This window comes from Anticarsia gemmatalis, chromosome 19, assembly GCF_050436995.1.
Source record: "Anticarsia gemmatalis isolate Benzon Research Colony breed Stoneville strain chromosome 19, ilAntGemm2 primary, whole genome shotgun sequence".
In the NCBI taxonomy this organism is placed as follows: domain Eukaryota; kingdom Metazoa; phylum Arthropoda; class Insecta; order Lepidoptera; family Erebidae; genus Anticarsia; species Anticarsia gemmatalis.
The window spans coordinates 8,598,475-8,623,223 of record NC_134763.1 but is presented as its reverse complement, the minus strand read 5'-3'; the positions used below and the strand labels follow the sequence as shown (position 1 = coordinate 8,623,223).

Here is a 24,749-nt window from a genome sequence, read left to right as displayed (position 1 = left end):
AGGGTCGCCGTTGTTTTATATTTATAACTTTTGTACTGATAACAGCAATCAAAATAAATTGAATGATTTACAACACTACTATCCTACTTGATCGTTCCACATGTCATAATACCTAAGTAATTATCATTGCAAGCGTATCAACAAAACCTGTACACTAACACCCATCAAGAAACAAATGTGCATACACTTCGACTCGTTATCTTATGCCGCTGTCAGGCCGGTGACCCACTTTCAAACGCATATCCACACCACTTAGCCGCTGTAAAAAATCTATAACAGAATGCACTTTCAAATAATCTCCTTATATCTATAGATTGTTCATTGTCGCAAAAACAAATAACACTTTCTATTTTATGGATAATGTTTTGCTCTGAAAGAAAGAACTGAGATGCTTTTTAAGTTTAGCTGTTGTTTAGAGTTAGTTTACATTAGATAGAAATGTATCGTTTTCTCTTTTGAAAATATTGCGATATAGTATAGGATCCCGCTTATTTCACCGTTTAAAAAAACAGTCTATTATAATTTTTTTAGACAACCTATTCGCAATATATTATTGACTATTTTATTTGATAAAAAATATATTTAATCCATTGGCATTAACCAGCTCGGAGCAGTTCCCTATATAGCGAGATGTTAGCCTTATAGGTTAGAAAGATTTCACTATAAAACACACTAACTTCATAAAGTAGAATACGCATATGTTGGGATATTTGGTATGATATAGCACAGTCATAACAAATAATAAATTATGTATATAGAGGTGTCAACAGACAAACATTACATAATTGAAAGTCTGAACAAGGTTTGTATATCCCATGGGATAACTTATAAACTTTCGCGTTTCATAAATATCTGTGCGATACACAAATAGTTGTATCGGGTCTGATCGAACGTTGTGTATGTTTGTATGTTTGCAAAAGCCTCCGCGCCACAAGGGTGATTCTTCGTGCGCGAGTCGTCTTTTTCTAAATAAAATATTCACTTCGTATCGATTGAACACTCAATAAAAGTATATGCATTTGAAACTGCCTATATCCCTGACATACTATAAACTGTTCTAGTTATAGCCACCTCGTGGGTCATAATAGCCATTTCACACGCTATCCACATACATTCAATATTCATATTGATATCGTTCACCGTATTAGTGACAATGTCAATACCTTGACACCTTGACTTGAAATATTGGCTTATGTAATTTGGTGTAAAATTTCATATAGTTTTCGTCAAACGGCCACGTAACCTAGATCTGTAAATTATTATATTATGTTAATATTACGTTTAAATGCATATATGGTTTACTCTATTTTCCAATCTACATAAGAACATTTCAATTAAGCTTTTAAGTAGGTAGGTATGTCTTGAAATATCGATTTATCAGTATAGGAGTACATTTGAACACAACCAGTATACTTTAGTTACTAACTCGTTGCATTGACAAAACGCTTAATGCTGTTTTAAAATACAGGTTTTATTTGCATATATGTAAGCTTGTATTTCAGCAATCAAACGCACGTAACCTACCATGTTGAGAACACGTGCACGTAACGTATGTTTATGCGTTCATATTATATAATACGCTGTCGTTAATTTTATGTGAATCAAAAGCTCTTATGGATAAAATATATTATGTATATTTCTTCGAAATACTTGAAATATTCTGATATATATATAGGTAAAAAAGAATCACCAAATGGGTTGTTATGCAAAACTCAAATATGGCTCAACAAAGTCGACTTATTGTTTTTATAAAATTGTCTAAGACACGGATAGGTTTCTATGTAAAGAAAAAACAAAATATGGAAATAAATTTTGTGAGCGGAGCTGCGCGGCTCAGCTAGGTATTTGATAAAAAAGTCATATCAAAAGAATTAAAAATTGTCGCTTATTTCTACTGAACTTAATTTATTTAATTTGTTGAACAGCCTTCAATAATATTCGTGGACGAGGTAGACTCGCTGCTGTGCGAGCGCTCGTCGGGCGAGCACGAGGCGTCGCGGCGGCTCAAGACCGAGTTCCTCGTGGAGTTCGACGGACTGCCGGCCGCGGGCGCTGACAGACTTATCGTCATGGCCGCCACTAATAGACCGCAGGAGTTGGATGAAGCTGCTCTCAGGTGACAACCATAAACAGTTTTTTAAGTTGATAGCATGGCAATTTGGACGTAGCTCTTTATATAGCGGTATTTGTTGTATCGTAGTATTGGATATTGTATTACAAAGTTATGTTGAATGAAGTAAACCATGTAATGATGGTAGATGAAATAAGAAGTATCTTTGCCAGGTTAGAGAAAGCGTACAAGGGACATCGTTATGTGATGCGAATAACAGTTTACTTCACTCCATTACATTCCTGTTACCATAACCAGTTGTAACAACTTTTCAGTTGTGTCGTTGGGAAGTCACTCATAATATGGTCTGGAGCTGCATCAACCTTACCTAATGGGTTGAATATAATTACAAACCTTTCGTATCATTTATGATAATTTGTAGTGATAAATAAGTATGACAATGGCGATTATTATCAATACTAAAGTTGCACGTATATGTCAGACGTTTCCCGAAGCGCGTGTACGTGTCGCTGCCGGACGCGCGCACGCGCATGTCGCTGGTGCGGCGCGTGCTGGCGCGGGGCGCCGCCGCCGCGCTCAGCGACGACGAGCTGGCGCGCCTCGCCGCGCTCACCGACGGCTACTCGGGCTCCGACCTCACCGCGCTGTGCCGGGACGCCGCGCTCGGACCTATACGGGGTGAGTACATGCTCTTTGATAACACCGATTAAACACATCTGCTATTGCTAAGACCCTTTGAACACAACCCAACATATATCTTCGACTACGATGAATCTCTTTGTATCCCGTGATACACGGGCCGTGCATCTAAAACTTGTTGCATTGGAAGCAACAAAAATGCAGAACCAGTCGTTGTTCTTCGTCACCCGCACTCCTCTCTTAATAATTGATATTTAAACCTACAGTTCGTAAATAGTCTTCAATATGTTTCAAAAACTGTTTACTAGTCCTATTGTCTACCACGTCAAGTCGTGATAAGGCCCATGCAATGCGTCGGTAAAAATGACAATGTCATGTTGTCTTAAAACTCATTGCATAACAAGATAACTATCTATACAGTAGAGTCACATGGAGCACCCGTCTAGTGCGAACTACCAGTAGCTATTCTTTCATCTTAAGTAACACTACATCACAGACAATGTCCTGTTGTCACCTTAAAACCCATTGCATAACAAGATAACTATCTATACAGTAGAGTCACATGGAGCACCCGTCTAGTGCGAACTACCAGTAGCTATTCTTTCATCTTGAGTAACACTACATCACAGACAATGTCCTGTTGTCACCTTAAAACCCATTGCATAACAAGATAACTATCTATACAGTAGAGTCACATGGAGCACCCGTCTAGTGCGAACTACCAGTAGCTATTCTTTCATCTTAAGTAACACTACATCACAGACAATGTCCTGTTGTCACCTTAAAACCCATTGCATAACAAGATAACTATCTATACAGTAGAGTCACATGGAGCACCCGTCTAGTGCGAACTACCAGTAGCTATTCTTTCATCTTAAGTAACACTACATCACAGACAATGTCCTGTTGTCACCTTAAAACCCATTGCATAACAAGATAACTATCTATACAGTAGAGTCACATGGAGCACCCGTCTAGTGCGAACTACCAGTAGCTATTCTTTCATCTTAAGTAACACTACATCACAGACAATGTCCTGTTGTCACCTTAAAACTCATTGCATAACAAGATAACTATCTATACAGTAGAGTCACATGGAGCACCCGTCTAGTGCGAACTACCAGTAGCTATTCTTTCATCTTAAGTAACACTACATCACAGACAATGTCCTGTTGTCACCTTAAAACCCATTGCATAACAAGATAACTATCTATACAGTAGAGTCACATGGAGCACCCGTCTAGTGCGAACTACCAGTAGCTATTCTTTCATCTTAAGTAACACTACATCACAGACAATGTCCTGTTGTCACCTTAAAACCCATTGCATAACAAGATAACTATCTATACAGTAGAGTCACATGGAGCACCCGTCTAGTGCGAACTACCAGTAGCTATTCTTTCATCTTAAGTAACACTACATCACAGACAATGTCCTGTTGTCACCTTAAAACTCATTGCATAACAAGATAACTATCTATACAGAAGAGCAACATATCCTAGAAGTACTTCTACGATACAAATCACAAACACCTTTTTGTCATCTTAAGTAACTCACACTGCGACACACTTTTACTCAAACATGTCACAACGAACATTAGAATACAATAGGACGCCCACTGCACTCTGAACATTGACATTAAACAAATAAATGAAAGCTGTTATTATAAATATTTAGTGATCCTTATTAAATTCGCGTGACTCTCTCCTTCGTTCTAAAACTTTATCTCGGATTGCTGAGTTTAAAATTAATAAAACACTATTCTGGAAAAAAAATCATGGCTTCATAACAAAACGTATTGATGCATCCTTCCTGATGCCTTACTGATACCATTAGTGACCCCCCCCCCCCCCCTTACACATAAAGAAAAGAAAATTGCTTTCTCTGAAAAACGGTAGCTATGGCTTATATATTTATTTATTGGTGAAAACCGCACGAAATTCGGTTCAGTGTTTTTGGAATTTGTCCTCAACCCAAAAGATTTTTCTTTAAATATTTTTCGATAATTCTAAACAAAAATAAAGATACTATCTGCTTTAACGTAACAATGTACAATACCTGTTATTATAAATGATTTATAATAAGTATATTAAATTAACGTGACAGTTCGTGGGCGGTATTGTGATGACCCGAGGCTTACAAACTTGATCTTTCGTAAATAGTAGTCTTTAACACCTACTCAAAAATATTGCGTGTTATTGATTTGACACCAATTTTGTAACAGTTGACCTGAATGAACCCTGTTACGCACAAGTGAAATTATTTTGAACAATGTTAGATTCAAATTAGCAGTGCACTTTCGAAAATGTTATCTATAATATTTTTATTATACATTTTGACAGCGTATTTGCCGAGATTCTTTTAATCTTCATATTCCATCAAGGCACTTCAAAATCGTTTTAAAATTATTTTAGTCGTGTTTATTATTATGATATCTGAATATTGCTAATTTAAACAGTATTTTTATAAAGGGTTTTGTAGCTTTAAAACAATATCACAAAAAATATTTATAAACGGGCGACTTATGTCCTGCGGTAGGTTAAAGATCTTGCGCTTAATCTTTATAAATATAAAGATTTTATCCCAGGGATTAATTGGAAATCGACACATATTATTAATTCATCAAACTATAAAATAGGTCCTAAGAGTCGGCATTATGCGAGAAACATATTATTAATACATCAAACCCTCATGGCTTTAAAACTGTAATAAATAATACTTTCTCCTTCCAGAACTGGACCCTGAAGAGGTGAAGTGCCTGGACCTGTCGCTGGTGCGCAGCATCACGTACCAGGACTTCATGGAGGCGCTCAAGAGGATCAGACCCTCGGTGTCGCCGCACAGCCTCGTCGCCTACGAGAAGTGGTCCGTGCAGTACGGGGATCTTGGACTATGAACTGATACAGGTAGACCCTTATAATATTGATCCTTGGTATTATTCATGTTGGACACTCATTATTATTACTTATGTGATTTCCAACTTATTTTGGCTTACCAAAGCATAGAATGGGGACATCGACGAAGTGATGAATATGACTGTAAATATCGATTTGATTGTTTTAATGGTCAAATTGGAGGCGAATCGATGACGTATCCCTCCGACTTCGAAAGTACTATTGAGAATAATCAAACAGTAATCGGACAGTATTTGGCCTGACCCGAAATCAAACCCGAGATATCTACACTTGCGTTCGCTTAATCCACTGATAGAGTACAGATGATTTACGTCATCATTTTTTTTTATTACAAATTGGTATATACCGAAATTCTTGTTTCAAATTCAAGTAAAATATAACTGTCCTTTTTATTTTCAGGTATTGGTAATTAACTCAAGCAAGTACGGTGGTGAGTCATTAAATTAAGTGAACATAGAATAGACGGAACGATGTTGATTTACAATTGATAATATTTATCACTCAATTCATCGCTCAAATATACATTTATTTTGTCAAGTCTCAACTACACTCAAGACAAGTACATATAAGCCATATTCTCAGCGTTGAATGTAACAAACATTCCTATGTGTAGTCGAGGCAAACGTATTTGATCCTCTAAAATTGACAACTTTTTATAATCTTAAAATTTCCATTATATTTTAATAATATGCGTAATAAATCGCATCTAGTCAAACCTTTCTTGACTGTATTGTGGTTTGCAGTCCAATAATGAATAGTGATGCCCTAAATCGATTAGTAGTATCGATATTGCCAGTATCGATTATACATGTAATATAAAACTTGCCATGCAATGTCAATGTCTATGCTTAATAGTGGTACTAGGTTATTATTTTTAAACTACCACAAGAACAACTAAACAGCCTGATAACAATTTATATTCCACCAAAGAAACACTTAACATAAAGTAAAAATAATAGTTTAAAAATAATAACTAAAAAACAAAGTCCATTTCCAATTCTAACGTAAGTCCACGGGTAATGTCAAAAATAATATAACCCGGATCGTTAGAGTAGTCGCTTTCGATGTATCTAGATGTGAAGAGATCGCTTGCACGCCAAACACTACTACATCGAGTCGGGTTACATTAGCCCTCGTAGTACCCGTCCAGTCAAAAGGAACGTTGAAAAGTGGCCTCTATGTCAAATACCAGAGAGTTTAAATTACCTTTTGGCTTGTTCGGTTTAATTCAGCTTCAGACAGTTGATGGCAATTTTATAAATTCCTTTGATGTGAGCACTGAATGCAACGAGAAAGCATTTTAATAGTTTTTAATATATACTCCAATAAATAATCTCATGTAATTTTATTATATTCAAGTATTATTTTAATCGAATAATATTATTTAGAACACAAAATAATAATGTACAATTTTAGTACGGAGTTCTTGCTATTCATAAATGCGTGCTAACTCACGTAACAATAAGGTCCTTTTTACAATTATAGTAAGGACATACATATATACGTCGATCAATTGATTGATTTCCTAAGATTTGAAGGACATTTTTGAATTGCAAGAGCTCTTCTTAAACACAATAGTACTGTTACCACATAGAACAAAGTTAGTATCACAGAACAAATATGTACAAATTATTGTGTTTACCTTAGTATTACCTCATTTTGTATATCAGAATGTATTCATTGCAATTAATTGTATTAGCTTAATGAAATTATTGATAATTTTAATATTATATTTTAGTAATTATCGACAACCTTATTTCTTTAATAATGAAATATCACAAAATAATTTTAATAATCCATTTAATCTTCATATTTATTTTAATAGTATAAATAATATAATCATCGTAGTAATCAATAATACCATAATTAAAATATCCTATATTCAAATAAACTAAATCCGCAACGCGATTATAATATCTGTGGACCTGTCAAATGACGTCAAACCTCTCGGTCTCGCTCATTAGAAAGAGAGATCAGAGAGTTTCAATGTATTTGAGACGTTAACATATATTTTAGTCGTTATTTTAGAAGACTTGATAGCCCCAAGTAGATTTTTTAATATGTTATCTCTTGTCTCTTGTCTCATAGGGTTGTCGGTAAGTCTGTTGAATAGATTAGCGTTAGCACTGCCCAGTGTTAGATAATAATTAATCCTTAGTTATAACATTACAAGGGTTTAGTAAATTAATTTTAAATTAACACAATTTTGCGACAGGCGTCCCAAATTTTTCGTAATGGTTGTCGCAAAACTGTGCTAGGCATTCAAAGGAGATCATCCATTTTGGGCCTTTTTTCAAAGTGCCGGCCAACAAAAAAAAGTGGCATGTATCGATAGAGCTAGCCATTTGAAGCAATAGTTAGTATGGCACAAAATCGGTAGGATCACTTTGAACCGAGTTATACAGGTTTGAAGATTCATAATATTCAAACATTAATTCCTTTCTGAAAGTGCTGTGAAACATAAATAATGATTGATTTTGCTAGAATTAACTATCTAAAGCAACTTTCATTGTGAAGCGACTACTCTAAAGTTGATTTAAGCTCGTAAGCACACGTATCAACTCGGAAACGGGTCGTCACCGTATCAACTCGAGCTCATCAGTATTATTTGTATGTTATTCCCTACTGTAACACACTTATCGGAATCGTTATGTGATCGCCCCGGCTCACGACCATGGGAGTGGTGCGTATGCGCATTATGCATACACCAGCACGCAGGGTGGAGTGCGGGGCTATGTGCAAATTCCGATAGAAGGGTGGGCATACCTTCTAAACCGCAACATGTGTCCTCATAACAAGGGCCCTAATCACAAATGGTGCCCGAAGCACAAAATATTGTTCCACATGCCGATGAGTCGGACATAACAACCCAACGGCAACACTCTAGATGACCTCTTACCTAGACGATGGTTTGTTAGTTGCACATAACCGAGGGTGCGGCCCCTTTGGTGCGAGTTTGATTCCCCTGGCGCCTCAATGCGTCGCCACTGGACTGGTCACTGGCGACTAGCGCAAGGTCAGCGTATCCTCCCTTAGCGAACCCAAGGGGCCGCACCCTCGATTGTGTGCAACTAACAAACCATCGTCTAGGTAAGAGGTCATCTAGAGTGTTGCCGTTGGGTTGTTATGTCCGACTCATCGGCATGTGGAACAATATTTTGTGCTTCGGGCACCATTTGTGATTAGGGCCCTTGTTATGAGGACACATGTTGCGGTTTAGAAGGTATGCCCACCCTTCTATCGGAATTTGCACATAGCCCCGCACTCCACCCTGCGTGCTGGTGTATGCATAATGCGCATACGCACCACTCCCATGGTCGTGAGCCGGGGCGATCACATAACGATTCCGATAAGTGTGTTACAGTAGGGAATAACATACAAATAATACTGATGAGCTCGAGTTGATACGGTGACGACCCGTTTCCGAGTTGATACGTGTGCTTACGAGCTTAAATCAACTTTAGAGTAGTCGCTTCACAATGAAAGTTGCTTTAGATAGTTAATTCTAGCAAAATCAATCATTATTTATGTTTCACAGCACTTTCAGAAAGGAATTAATGTTTGAATATTATGAATCTTCAAACCTGTATAACTCGGTTCAAAGCGATCCTACCGGTTTCGTGCCATACTAACTATTGCTTCAAATGGCTAGCTCTATCGATACATGCCACTTTTTTTTGTTGGCCGGCACTTTGAAATAAGGCCCAAAAATGTATGGAGCGTGGATGATCTCCTTTCATTTTATAAAAATTGTTATGCAATGTACTTAATAATCTAATTATGTTGATTTTTTTTATTTCTCTTCATTTTATTCTTGCCGCAATCGCGATATGAAATTATGTTTTATGAATACGCTGCGAATCTTATGAGTAGTTTGTTTGGTAATGACATTTAAAAACGGGTAGCACGCACTTCCTTAGCAGAATGTAAATCGTTTGCTCAAAAAGTTGTAAGGGAAACGATGTGTTTGGTTTGCTACATAGATATACGGTTCGGCATTAATCGGTGTAGCCGGGCGGTAAAACCGAATATGTGTAGATGAACGATCGGCACAAGCCGAACAAATGAGTCGAGTCGGTTTTGTTGTTCGAAAAATATTGCCAAACCAAACGTGCCGAACCGAATATGTGTTTAGCAAGCTTTTGAGCGTAAACAAATGATATATTTTCGTAATAGTTTGTTATGAATCTGTCTTAGATTGACAGTTATTTAATGGAAATTATCGATTACTGGACCACGCAGTTGTGTAAAGACATAGTGTGCCATTTAGGGCTTCTATATACTAGCTATTTTCCAATCCCTGTGTGGAATAACTTGGCGTTGGAACTAAAAAGTAGCTAATCTGTGTTGGCTTTTGGAACTGTCGAGACGAACGAAACGTTTTCAAGGTGTACATAGAATGTATTCAGTAGTGTTATAAAGTAATAATGGTTCAGAATTGTCACTTACGCCGCTTTTCAATGTCTCGATGGTATATGCTAAAGAAAAAAATAACAGTTTTTGATCCGAAAATAAAAAACATCGGAAAAAAATTACTGTTATTTTTTTGACGGTAGTACAATGCGGGAGTTACAATGAAATGAAACGTATACTCGAACTTATATTTATAAAGGGCAAAAGTATGAAGTAGTTTTATTCTCAGCACCGAGCCTAGCTCTTTACAATATAGAAACAGTCTTCTCATATACTCGTAACACTAGTACAAATACGAAGACGTAATTAGTTAAAAACTTATATGCACATTCACTTCCTGTATATGTACAACGAATTGTACGATCACATAAATAAACTAGTCCCAAAAATTAAAGGATATAAAAAAACATCCAAATTTTTGGGTGATTTTCAACAAGCTGTAACTCTGAAGAAAATGGTTGTACAGAAAAAATAAAAAAAGCAAATTGTAGCTCCAAGTGTCTAGTTTTCAGATATGACCTTGAATTTTTTTTGTCATGGCCAGGTCTGGAGAAATCCTACGAAAACTACCGAAAAAAAAGATTCCAAATTTTTTCCCGTCCAAAAAAAGGTCCACGGGCTTCAAAAAAATTTTTTTGATTGTTTCGTTCAAAAGCTCTTTTAGAAAATTTAATCTTCTTTAATTTGCAGTATTCAAAAAGCCTGTACGACGATTTGCCGCGGAGTTATCGTCAATCAAAGCAAAAAAGTTCTTTTTGACTTTGATATTCAATAACTCCGGAAATAATGATCGTACAGGAAATCAAAGGAGGGTTTTGAAAACTGCACAATATTCCCTATAAGAAAATGTAAACATCTTTGAGAAAAAAAAATTTTTTTGAATTGAAAACTCGGACTGAAAAAAGGACAAAAATTCGCAAAATTAAGGATATTTGGATAACTTGGTATAACTTTGGATAAAATGGATGAACGAAGGATATCGTCGGTAATTTTTCAACCTCAAAGTGTCCCCTAGAATCCCTCAAAAATTCAAAGCGCTGCGATGTTTTTTTCAGTGTGCCCCGAAGCTTCAAATTCTTTGTTTTTGCAAAAATCACCATTATGAGCAATTTTGAATTGATTAGATAAAAAAAAAAAAATTCTCTCTAAAATCTTTATTTTTTCGATCAAAAAGCAAATCGCGTGCCTATGCTCATCCTCATCCTCATACTGCAGTTCGCACGCGATTTTTTCTCCGTGCAAACAACGTAACAACGCTTAATCATCCAGCTATGAGTCCTGATTTGAACCCAATTGAGCATGTTTGGGACATGCTTGGGCGTCGATTGTGGTGAGACAATCTTTTTAATCGAAAAAGTAAAGATTTTAGAGACAAAAAAAAAATTTTATTAAAAAAATGAATAACAATCATGAAATTGCTCACAATGGTGATTTTGCAAAAACAAAGAATTTGAAGCTTTGGGGCACAATGAAAAAAACATCGCAGCGCTTTGAATTTTTGAGGGATTCTAGGGGACACTTTGAGGTTGAAAAATTACCGACGATATCTTTCGTTCATCCATTTTATCCAAAGTTATACCAAGTTATCCAAATATCCTTAATTTTGCGAATTTTTGTCCTTTTTTCAGTCCGAGTTTTCAATTCAAAAATTTTTTTTTCTCAAAGATGTTTACATTTTCTTATAGGGAATATTGTGCAGTTTTCAAAACCCTCCTTTGATTTCCTGTACAATCATTATTTCCGGAGTTATTGAATATCAAAGTCAAAAAGAACTTTTTTGCTTTGATTGACGATAACTCCGCGGCAAATCGTCGTACAGGCTTTTTGAATACAGCAAATTAAAGAAGCTTAAATTTTCTAAAAGAGCTTTTGAACGAAACAATCAAAAAAAATTTTTTGAAGCCCGTGGACCTTTTTTTAGACGGGAAAAACTTTGGAATTTTTTTTTTCGGTAGTTTTCGTAGGATTTCTCCAGACCTGGCCATGACAAAAAAAATTCATGGTCATATCTGAAAACTAGACACTTGGAGCTACAATTTGCTTTTTTTATTTTTTCTGTACAACCATTTTCCTCAGAGTTACAGCTTGTTGAAAATCACCCAAAAATTTGGATGTTTTTTTATATCCCTTAATTTTTGGGACTAGTTTATTTATATACTAAATCGATTAATGAAAATCAAATCTTCCTTAGGATTAACATTACTTTTAAAGTCTCACATAGTTACTAATTTGCTTCGATATTTTTACCTTTCGTAGTAACTCCCGCTTGTAAGCTCACACTGTTAGAACAAGCGCTCGCTGGTGACTTTTCACTGTGACTGTTTCTACACTCTTATCAAATTTATGGATATGAATGGAGATCTCTTCATCTTATCGTATGGTTAGTGGTCAATCTAGTATCGAAGTTGTTCATGTAGCCCTAAAGCCTTTGACATGACTTAACTATTGTTATCTTAATTAGCAACAACCGGGACGACTTTTAACATGCCTTCCGAAACTCGGAGACGCTCAGTTCAAAATATAGCACTATGCGGTCATCCATCTATGGAATGACCGCGCCAAAGATTGCTAAATCCACAGATCGTTTACCGACCGGTGAGCGCAACTGGCTATGCGTATGAGACTGCATAGATTTGTAAGAGACAGACCGGTCGCGGAATAGTCACTAGTGCGCGCTTCCTCTTAAGTTAAAGGCCAAAAGTTAAATAGTTTTTTTGTAACGATAGCGAACAGTTTTCCTAAGAGTACAGCGACATAGCGGTTAGTGCGTAACGTATTAGTTTAACGTATTGTAGTTAATGTAACTCAGTAGCTCTGCCCAATATGTTTGTGCTTAGGCTGTGGCGTGACTCTTGTAAGGCGTTTGAGAGAATTTGCTATGATATTTATCTTTAAGAAATTAATACTGGATGTTGTCTCTAGTTCTGTCTGAAATCCTATATATATTAAGCGGTTTTGATGACAGGAAAAGCTTACAAAAATCTACCTGTTAATAGTAAAACAGTGAGTTTTATGTGTTGTACCCCAAGGACGTGTATTAGGCCCGTACCTCGGGGCTTTGTGACTAGAGAAGGAATGCATATCATAATTTGATATTGAAAGGGTTGCATACATATCGTAGAGCATTCTGCGGTAGTATAGCTTTGTACAAGGAATAACTGAAAGAAGGTACGTAAGTAGATGAAAGATCACGCCACAGTCTGCAGCTATGTAGATACGCCACTATTTAGATAGTGTTACCATTCCTAGTGCTAATCTAAACTGATTATTTTTTGATCCTTAGGCCTACTGTCCACTGACGCGTTTTAGTTGATAAAGGGTAGGATTTGGTGGAGCGAAAAAATAATGGTGACAGTTTTCCATCAGGAGTAAATTGTGTGGAAATATTTGCTTCAATAAGTGTAAATGGATCATCATGTGGATTGTATCGAGTCAGTTTTCAATTAAGAGTAAAGCAATATAATTATTAATTCAAGCTTTCAATGTATTCGTAATAATGGCAGCTGAGGATAAACCGTCTAGTGGACAGAGGTATTTAGATAGATTAATTCATGATATCAAAAACCCGCCATACACTACTAAAAGTTTAGGGCGAGTTAAGACTTTGAAGTTTGAATGAAACGTGCGTTTATACTGAATAATGAATATTTTAATACGAGTGTAAAGTAAATGAAAATTAATTAAGGATATTTTGGGAACTATTTTGGCAAAACAAACCTGGTTAAGTTTTAAATAAGTTCGCTTTAGCACTGTTGGTTTCGCGTGGATCTTGTTTTTATATTAATTTAGCAATGATAAGTGGGTGTTGATCGAGTTTATACCGATCATGTATAGTAGTGTATGCCGAGGTTTATTCGCGAACATCTCTTGTAATTAAATTAAAGGCAAGTGTGCAAGCGTAGTAACAAACAACGTTGTGATTTTATCAACAATTTTAAAATATTTTTGTTCAATTCGGTTGTGGACTTTTGACAATGTTTTTTCGGTTTTTTATCGTCGTATTCTAATGTTGTTTGGTTGTTAGAAATTTGCATGAGTACGTTACGTTTTGGTAAATGTGAAGTTTCGATTTTTATATTAGATTTTACATGTGGAAACTTTTGGTTGAGTGATGTCGTTAATATTTTATAATTAAAGCGCCAAATAACTTTTGTATCGGCTGTGGGACGTACTTAACGGTTTGCAGTCTTTATGTATTGCTGCGATTTACGTTAAGGTTTTCTCGTGTTTTCCTTTCCGGGTTTTATTCCTTTTCATCGCATGCAATTACTGCACTGCACTGTCGCGGCCTTTCACAAACTTGAAACATTCGGCAGTACTTTTAACAGATATAAACTGTAAGACTTGATACGAGGCCCTTTTTAGATCGATGGGATCTGCCCACATGTTATTCAAGGGTCTAACATAAGCCAATGGTTTCAAGAGTATATACTGCTTGATAAAATGGGTCTGTTTTCGACTCCATCGATGTAATAGGGCCTTGTATGTTAACTCTTTATTACACTTACGCACACATCTATAGACTACTACAAACAATATTCTGAATGAAAAACTTATGAATCACACACACATATCCAGAAATTATTCACGAATACTTACGTAAGATACGCTATAGATAGCCAATCGCTAGCTAAGTATAATTTAAAAAATATATACAATGAAATATTTATAATTAAAATACTTTATTGCTCCGGACACAGTAGGAGACAAATTAACTATTCTAAAGACTATAATTTTGCTGTCACGTATGTGGCGACATCGCGCGACTTATAAAATTCGTAGCGCGAGCAAAGCATTGCATGTTGAGCGAAGTCTGGCAACGTCGCAATACATCTCCTGACATCGCTAGCGATATACATCGAGAGACATTTGTCCCCTACTTTATCCGTGTCTTTAACTATTTTTCTTGATTGTTGTATGAGTAAAAAAATCTTGAAATAATAAATGGCATCTTTCAAGTGACACAGAACAACGATATTAATAAAAGAGAAAGTTGTTCATTTTATAAAGAACAGTCAAGATGTGTATCTAATTTCTAAAGAAATATGATATCGTTAAGTGAATCTCTTAAAACAATGAAATCTTTTATAAAAAATATTTGACAGCTGAACTAGCTAGCTGAATAGCGCTTACATCATTTACTCAGACATCATACATATTGCGAGTCGCTAACTTAAAGTTTTGTACCTTTCATCAATATAAGCTTTTCCATATATCTCCATGTACACACAATAACCTACTTTGGATCTGTCCCTGATCTCATATTTTAAATCGTCATTTTTAAATCCATTCAGATCTTTGCCCACTTCAGGACATTTGGCCGAATGCACGATTTCTCATAATCATTATTTTGACTACTGCCAAACTGCCAAAGATTCAAAATCGTCTCAGTTTTGTGCCAACTTCACTACATAGCCCTTATTCCTTCACATTAATATCACTTATGGGCGCTTACCTTTCCTTTTTAACAATCAATATTCATCAATCACGAAATATCAGTTTGAAAAATATCTCTACGCGGCTCGCAATTGTCTTCATCATTACATTAATACACAATCTCATTCTCCTTTCGTATCATCCATGCTCTGCATCGCTGTGATATCGATAATAACACCCAATGCCTTATTTTGTTTTATGCGCACTATATTATAATCACACGTATTGTTACGTCGACTTACGCTTCTGTCTGTCTGTCTGTCACACTAAAGAAACATACAACTTCCTTACATATTTTTATGTCTTTGTCATCTTTTAAATTCAATTGTATGCAAAAAAATTCCGTGCGAATTTTTCATTGTTTCGTTGGTATTGTGCATATATTTTTGGTATTTTTTGCATATGTAATGTGATGTCTCACTTCCTTAAGTTGCATAATGAACTAAAGTCATTATCCTCGTGACTAAGAGCAATAACATGCTGCTCTTTTTCAATAACTAACAAAAATAAAAAATGCTGTTTAAACTCTCAAACGAAATAACAGCGATTGTAGAACAACCGACACGTTAGCACGGAATATTTTTAACAAAGAAAGGTATTCGATTAAATGTGTTCACTTGTTAGGCCTGAAACTGCGTTAAACGGACACTCGTAGACAACAAACGGATGCCCTTGCATGCGTCTGCTACGGAGCACTTTTATATGGTCTCCGGCGTCCGCCTTACAGAGTTTCAGTTCTAAAGGTTCAAGTATTGTGTTTCTCCTTTAACTTACCTTTGCTTTAGTATGACAGGCAGCCAAAAAAATGTTATTTCAAACTAAAATGAGCTTCGTAACAAATAAGTAACGGCATGCGACTGATTGTTACCATATAAAAAATATTTCAAAATTATTTCCTAAGTCGTTTTGATGTGGTTGTTTTAAGGGTAAGGTATTAAATGAAATGTACGGTTTGTATTTTGCTTTATTGTGCTAAATATAAGAGACATATACGAAACTGAATGTATGGAGGTCTGGATAGCAAAACTTGAAAAATTAAATGCAATGTCGACCTAATAACACTGATGAGTCCAAGATTACTACTATACACATAAGTGCATAATCATACCGAATATTAAAAATAATTCAAACCAATAAATTACCATATTACATTCAATATAGTCGTGGTAAATCCACCTACATGGGCAAATTAAGAGCCCCAGAGAATAATAAAAAATACCAATCCATGTTACCTAATATTGGTCCAAAAGTCTATTAAGAGAAAAATATCAACAAGTTATTTTCACAATCAAATAACTCTATATTAAACTCCTGGTTCTATTTAGTCAAGTTTTGCTAAAAATACCGATGTTAATGTGAACTCAGATTTGTATGTTGAACTGTAGGTTTATTTATACGAAACGGCTGCAAATAAATTGGTTGAAAAATCTGTTAAATTGTTTTGTTCGAGAATTTAGGTCACGACAACTTGAATATAAAAGTATTGGATTTCAGAGGCTATAGGAGAAAGCGAACCTGCGTCTATAGCTTTTGAAATAAAAGGCCGAAGACTTGAGTTGATTGTATTAAATTTTGCATTTTTTAAATAAGTTATAATGTTGGTTGATAATGCGTTAGTTTTTTATAAATAATCGATTAAGAGTTTGGAATATTAGTTATGCACGCCGTTGTCGTATAAATATTCCTTGTCTCGTATTTATTGCGAATTTAAATTCTAAAACGTGGTTGTAATTGTTTTTACACGTTCGCCTTTACGCTAATTGTTATTTTAATTTAAGCGCACGAATTTATCAATTTGACTAAAATACTAAAACTATGTTAGGCCATGTACACATTCTACTATATTTTTTAATAATTAAGTTTTCCAATTTGCTCCTGCATTATTCGTCGCTGGCGATGCGTTAAATAAAGACATTTTTCTTAAATCTAAATATTGTATAATGTGTATATGGCTTTAGTTAAGTGTCGTTGAGTGTTACGAGGAAGAAAAAAATAATATTTTTTCATAATTAAGCACACTTTCGCCTAAAATGTCGTGGATGTTACACTAAGCATATGTGATACCTACACGGTTTATAAATAAACAATTAATTTGTGAATTTGTTGTTTTATTCGTTGTTTACTCGATTTAGGACTGCGAAGTATGAGTACGAACATCGTAGAATCTGGAAATAATAAATGTATATTAATTTATCGTGGTGACATTTACATCTGTCACTAATGACGGCTGTCAAATTCTTATTCAAACAGTTTCGAATGTAAAGATTTTAACAGCAACTTTACTTTATTGGTACCTAGTAAAAGGGGTGTCTTATATCGGGAGTGAAAGTCTATAAAAGGAAAAGGCTGGTCTCTAATAAACTTACCGAAACAAACGTAGGCCTAGACAGCGATATGTAATGTCCTGCTTTGAATATGATGGGTTTCTTCATACGCTCCATAGCTATCCAGAGAGCTCTTCCGAACTTGATACCTTGCTCATACCATGGACATTGATATAACCAGTCACGAAGATCCTCGCTCTAAGAGACAAAAGACTGTGTTATTGTAATATTCGGTGGATATTAGTGTTAATACATGCAAGAACGATTCAATAGAAATACGAAGGCTATCTGCGAATGTTTTACGGGTGGGTTTTCAGTGTAATTAGATAACTGTCGTTAGCTTAGCTAATCACTCAGGTAAGAAAAAAGCCGAACTCACGAGGAACCTATCAAAAAGGTTGATTTAAGGCTACAAGTTACCCTTATAGTGAGCTCGTGTCCACACCAGCAGTAGAGGAACAGCTGCGACAACATGGTCACCATGTAGTTGATCATGGAGAAGAACTGGACGCTCTTGTGATCCACCTATAAAACTTACAAGTATTACGATCTGCTTACTGTTCAGTCACTCAGACATTCTCTATTAAATCACATTTAATTAAACTAGCACTATCAAAATATACAGCATTTTATAGCAATTAGCTAGACTCTGTAAAGTAATTATTAAGTACAAGATCATACGATAGAGATCCTCAGTCCAATATTGCAGATAATCGCAACAGTTCCACTCAGTTGGAAGAATATATTCGCGTGATACGTATCTTCCACCAGCTGAATGAACCTGCAATCAGACAAACCTATTTACTGTTCAATATGTAAGCTGTGTCTTATCATTCCAGGTTTACTTACTTTTCCACCGTTTGATGTTGCTTAACACACTCCACAAGAAGGTCGTTATTGGTTTTAATTATATCTTTCTGTTCCTGTTTCGATTTCCCTGATTCATTTACATATTCCACCTACAAAAAGAACATAAGTACGGATTTATATAAGGGTGTTTGGAGACTGCTATTTCCGCCATAGTACCAATCTCCGAGGAATGTTATTTAAATCGTTAAAGCTTTTATATTCTATCATCATTATTGTTAAAAGCTTTTGTTTACACACTGCAAGACATGAGCCTCTTTCCTCTACATCCTTTAATACCCTTTCTGGCTAGTTGAATAGATAAATAGTAAATAATATATGAAGTAAGTGTTCAAATAATTTGCTAATTAATAATTCCTACCTTCTTAATTTTATCCATGATAATCTCAAGTTGAGCGCAACCGAACATGATCATTGTAACGGCGACACTGTCGACTCCGATGAACAAGAACGCACTGATGTAGATGCTGATGATCTGGTACAAGTAACCTAGTTCGTAGTGTGGAGACTTCGTTGGTTCTACTGGCATCCTGCGATATCAATAAAAAAATGAAGCAGTGAATCCCACGCTCTAGAATAAGGTTTGATTTCAATGTAATTTTTACATAGATTATAGAATATTGTAGATGTTGGAACCTTTCCCATTTAATAGCAATCCTTCGTATTTCCTGTTGTCTACCCGGTCTCCTGAACGTGTTTGATTTGTGATATTTGGACTATTCCTAATCACTTATCTGAGTATCTACATATTATTATGTAAGACCTCTATCAAACTGTTGACCTGACTCATGACGCAATTGTGTCATAATACAAAACCCGTCTGCTGTTCCAAGCGCTATTTCATGGTGGTAAATAGTACCTATATTAGTATAATATGTATAGGTAGTAGGTATAGTTATATTCTTGCGTACTTACCAAATCCTAAAAGGGAAAGATCTTTTGCTAGCAGCATCAAACAGCGGTATGCAGGCCCACAACGTGCAAGTAGTTGTAGCACTCGTCAGAAAGAATAAACACAGGCGCTTTATCTTGGTCGCTTGTCCTTCTAAAATCCTAGCAGAATTACCGACACTTAGTTTCAGAGTGGGTGAGCGAAAAGTGTATTCATATTTTTTACTTTAATTTCCTAAATTAGTTATTTTTTATGTGTAAATGGTCTGTACCTGTAGTCCTATTATGGTGGTACCCAACACTGGCAGAGAGCTTTTGCCGTACCGACTAAATAGTATGCTTTCGACGGCATTCTGCCTCTAGGCGTGCTGAAGGCACAGAAAAAACTGCTTCAAAAGTATTTAGAAAGAAAAGTACTTACTTTTCATGAACTTCAGACTTAGGTTCAAACACATCGCTATCCATATACTCTAGCAACTGAATCAAATTCCCCTTATTCACCATGAAAGCCGTCGACTTATAGCACAGGGAAGCCTGCGTGAACAGCAAGTAAGAGGCCTCTGATACCGCATCGATATCACCCCAAACATCTACTATGTAAATTATCTCGAATACTAGAAAAGAATACTGCGTCCACATCACAAAAAGCATCCATAGTTTCCTTAAAATTACGTAGTTATTCGGCTGAGGCCAAACACCGAAAAAACTTAAGATTTTGTCCGGACGACCAAGGTATAAGGAAGTATTTTTAACTCCCATATTTATTTAAGTACTTTGCAAATGGAAATGTAGAACGTCGGACTGTTCAAAATATTCCAATGAGTTCCCTTTATATTTCCTTCCACCATGAATAGTTAAACGCAAAACTTGTATGTAGGTACAATTGTCTGTTAAAAGTTTTAATCGCTGTTGATTCTTGATGTGTTATAAATTGCAGACGCTGTGTAATTGCTTTAGTTTTAGAGAACAACTTACACTCGAGTAGTTTTCGTACCTACAGACTTGCCTTTGTAGACGTATACCCAAGTTTCGCTTTGTGTTTGGTTACCTAACTTGGTTTTCTTCTATCTAGGTAAGTACCTATATAGTTTTCGTATAAACAACTTAACGCCAACCCATAACTAGTGTTAACTGTTATACTTATCTACTGGATATCATCTATATTATTTAAAGGAGAGCGCAATTCGCTAATCAGATTCTTATTTTATTATCTTTTTATTATTTTTAAATTGTCAATCAATTTGGTTTAGGTACCATTCCTATTGATACATTGAGGCGACAAACGCCTAGGTGAATAGAATCTGCAGTATTATGTGGACAATAAAGTCAAAGTAAGTTGATCCTTAGAAAAGGAATAGACGCATGGTGCATCAATAAAAAAAAATTTCGCATTGAAAGTTTTCTTGAAAGGCGTTAATTGATTTAATTGCTGCAGACATTTACTGTGATTTGATTCACATACCTACATTGAGAGGGTTTTAGTTCGAACAATATTCGAATTTCTTAGTCAGAAAGTTTAAAAGGAAAGATACTTATTCTACACTTTATTCAAGTTTTTGCTACTCTAATAAATAAAGTGAAGTTTCCTAATTTCTACAACACTTTTTCATGAAGATAATTGTTGCATATTTCCTCCTCGTTACGTAGTCTGATTCAGCACAGCAAAGTACGAATACGACATTCGTAGTATCTGAAATATAACATTAATTATTGACAAGAATTAGTAATTATATTAAAATGAAAGAAAAAAACTACAGGAAGGGAGAAACACAATCAGCTGTCACAAATACTGGCGAACTACTACTACAAAAATGTTAGCTGCTTTATAAAAGACCTTACAGCAACAAAAGTCTGCCGGGACAGTAGTATGTAGCGTCCAGCTCGCAGTACCAGAGGGCGACTCATGCGCATCATGGCGAAGCACAGGTCTCGCTTGAACTTCACGTCTTGTTCATACCAGATGCACTTGTAGAACACCGTGTGGAGATCCTCACTCTAGAAACCAAAGATTACGTACAAAGAGCATTCTTCAACGAGAGAAAAAAATAAGTGTAATAGCTAAACTTCCGATAAAGCTCGATACTGTCTTTGAAAAGTGTAATGTAACTGTAGCGCAATCAAGAAAGCAGAAAAAAAGCTTATGGATACCAAACACCGCTTACAAATCTTATATAATTCTAATAATTTGGTAGCACCAAAAAACTCGACGCCTACCTACACCAATCAAAACGAGAGCAATAATGAAGACTAAGAAAAAAAGATTAGTATGACTAGGTACGTATTAGTAGTTACTGATAAAGTAATGTAGTTACAATAGCAGTTAGCTCGTGTCCACACCAGCAGCACACGAACAGTTGACTGATCATCACTGACAGGTAAGTTAGGATTGAGAAGAACTGCACGCTACGCCAATCCAGCTGCCAATGAAATGACAGATACATTATATTCAGTTAAACCTTCAAGAGCAATTTATATATCTACAATGGCTGCCATTATACTTACGACCAGAATTCTCAACGCTGACATGCAAATAATCCCGACACTGCCAGTGAGTTGGAACAGTAAATATGAGTGGTAAGCGTTTTCAACCAGCTCCGTAAACCTAAAACGACAAAAAACGGTCTAATAAAAACACAATGCCACAAAAAAAAGAGACAACTTACTTACTTGAAAAAGAGACAACTCCCACACTAAGAATGGCTCTTATGAGGCGGGGACTTTTACAAACGTCCAAACCACGGACACAACACACAAATAATGTTATTCCGTGTGGGATTCGAAGCCACGACCTCCCGACGCAATGTTAGCGGCTTGACGACCTGAACCACAGCTGTGCCATGTAGGCAGTCGAAATCTGTTATTTTAAGTATCTCCAGGAGTTCAAGAACTTACGTTATTACAGCTTGGTGATGTTTGAGACAGTCGACAAGAGTTTTATAATTCTCAGAGAGAGCTTCTACTGCCTCCCGACCCCGTTTACCAACTACGGGAGTTATCTATAAAAGAAAAAAATGTAAATGCAAAATTATTTCACAATGAAGCTATGAGCAAACATAGAACATAGGCCAAAAGTCTCTAGGTAAGGAATTTGTAGTCAGTTCTTCGTTAATACTAGAAAAGCTTCTTCTTCATCTTTTTATGCCTTAAATATGAGTACATTTTACGGCTATTGGCGTCGCTTTAGCTAGGTAGCAGTTATTTATACTATAGTAAGAGAAACCGAGGCATCCGTAAAGTTACAATTGCTTTCTATATAGTAATACACTCGTACACCCATAATCTTTTCCTTGATGATGTCAATCTGTGCGCATCCAAAGATGACTGCGGAGAACGCGACGCTATCCACTCCGAAATACATGTAGGCGCTGATGCAAATAGTGACCAGTTGGAAGGCGTATCCGATGTAGTATTGGACAACCTTCTCGGGGTTTACTGGCATCCTAAACAGTAAGAAAACACTAATTTTATAGCAAATTACAGGTTTGGGTAATAGCTTCAGTCTTCAACCAGCAACTTTAAAGGAAACTGTATTTGACACTACATCTGTAAAAGAAAATGTCTACTGTTTTTACCTATCTATCTTCGCAAAATCTGGTTTAAGTTGGATAGTGTAAAATTAACACTAGCATAAACTAAATGGTTCACTATTGAAGTCTACGTACTTCTATTTCAAGGTCAATTTATTTCTATTGAGAGACTCCGAAATAGGTACCTACCTTACAGGAAAATGAGAATGTTATGCACAATCATACTATGACGTCAACACTATAACGCATGGTCATTATAGCAACATAAAATGTTTAATTCATTTAGAGTACAGTACCTAAAGGATCGCATGAGTTTGTACCTACATCATCTACATGCAAAGAACGCCGGGTACTCACCACATATCAAAAGGAAACTTCTTTTCAGCATCATCAAACAACGGCTTTAGGGCCCACATCCCACAAGTTATTTGGGAACTAATCATGAATGCCAACAGCAACCTTTTGATGCGATTTGCCTGCAACTTTAATATTCTATCAGGGAGTAAGCTGTATAAGACCTAAAAAGGTGTAATACCTGAAGTCGGAATACACAAATACTTGCAAGTGCTATTCTCATTATTGAACTAGCGGCTGAAGTCGCTCGTAAAATGATGACTTCCATAAAACACCTACCAGAGCCAAGTCAAAAACGTTTCCAACTTATAACCCCCTTTTAGCCTCCTAAACCAAACACATGGACCTGATGAAGATGAAGAATATCTTGTGCTGTCTGGTTGCGATTGGTAATTGAGATTATTTGTGTATTCCAACACTTTACTATATAAGCTACATACTTCTCATGTGTACCATTCTTCGGCTTCATGATATCCTCGTCCATAAGCCTCAACAGTTCCCGCAGCATATCCATATTGATTTGAAAAACGGTCACTTTCAAACAAAGACATGCTTGAGTAAACAGCAGGTACGAAGCTTGGGATACAGCATCCAAATCTCCCCATACTTGAAAGATATAAATTATTTGAAAGATCAGGAACAAATACTGAAGAGTCATCATAAAACCTCTGTAGATTTTTCTAAAAATTGACTCGTCTTTCGCTGGAACCCAAACACCAAGATATGTCATGACAAATTTAGCTCTATTCAAATAGAGATCCTCTGAAGACATCATGATGATGGAGTGAAAGTCTCCAATGTATGAACTTTTTCATGAAAATGTCTCGCTACAGTGATTTCATTGTCCATTTAATAAAATTACCTGAAAATTATGTTAAACACCTGGTTGGTGTAGTATCAATTCTTATGACGATAATTGGCTTGTTGTGAGTATTTATCTACAGAGTGAACACGAATGTGTTAAACTGTGAACAGTGAAACTTTATTTTTCACAGTTTTCAGTCTGTATGTGAGGACATATTAGATTCGTTTCTACCTATATACTATACCAACCTAATAAATAAACGTTAGATCTTTAAGAATGCGTGTCTGCTCTTAGTGTGTTACGGCTTCAAAATGAACCACCCTGTCGTTTTAAGTATGAAAATTATATTCCCTATTGTTTTGTTAAATTCCTACTAAACGGTCGAATAATAAGACCAAAATGACGGGTTACGTAAATTGAATCAACCTATTGTTTGTTATGTCTAATAATCCAATTTCAGTTAATGACTGCTAATTACTAAATTGCACGTTGTAGGTATATCTCTGG

At 35.9% G+C, this 24,749-nt stretch overlaps 2 protein-coding genes across 4 annotated transcripts in view; one reads left to right on the top strand and one right to left on the bottom strand.

The window, feature by feature from the left end:
• spas (spastin) overlaps positions 1 to 17,573 on the top strand; it is a 37,436-nt gene extending 19,863 nt beyond the window's left edge. For all 3 annotated transcript variants that reach the window (XM_076127171.1, XM_076127170.1, XM_076127169.1), the window contains 4 exons: positions 1,926 to 2,116; positions 2,553 to 2,749; positions 5,443 to 5,616; positions 6,025 to 17,573. In XM_076127171.1, coding sequence (XP_075983286.1) covers positions 1,926 to 2,116; positions 2,553 to 2,749; positions 5,443 to 5,606 — 552 coding nt within the window. In that variant the 3' untranslated portion in view covers positions 5,607 to 5,616; positions 6,025 to 17,573. The remainder of the gene's footprint in view (positions 1 to 1,925; positions 2,117 to 2,552; positions 2,750 to 5,442; positions 5,617 to 6,024) is intronic.
• On the bottom strand, positions 17,567 to 24,212 carry LOC142981288 (uncharacterized). Its single transcript, XM_076127085.1, has 16 exons — positions 23,878 to 24,212; positions 23,441 to 23,575; positions 22,828 to 22,996; positions 22,449 to 22,552; positions 22,059 to 22,158; positions 21,869 to 21,973; positions 21,396 to 21,551; positions 21,200 to 21,246; positions 19,978 to 20,316; positions 19,581 to 19,718; positions 19,027 to 19,195; positions 18,648 to 18,757; positions 18,480 to 18,579; positions 18,219 to 18,323; positions 17,841 to 17,996; positions 17,567 to 17,639 (listed from the first exon to the last, which is right to left on the bottom strand). Exons 1-16 carry the CDS (start codon positions 24,210 to 24,212, stop codon positions 17,583 to 17,585), a joined length of 2,325 nt encoding a protein of 774 aa, XP_075983200.1. The 3' UTR covers positions 17,567 to 17,582.
• Positions 24,213 to 24,749: the final 537 nt, after the last annotated feature.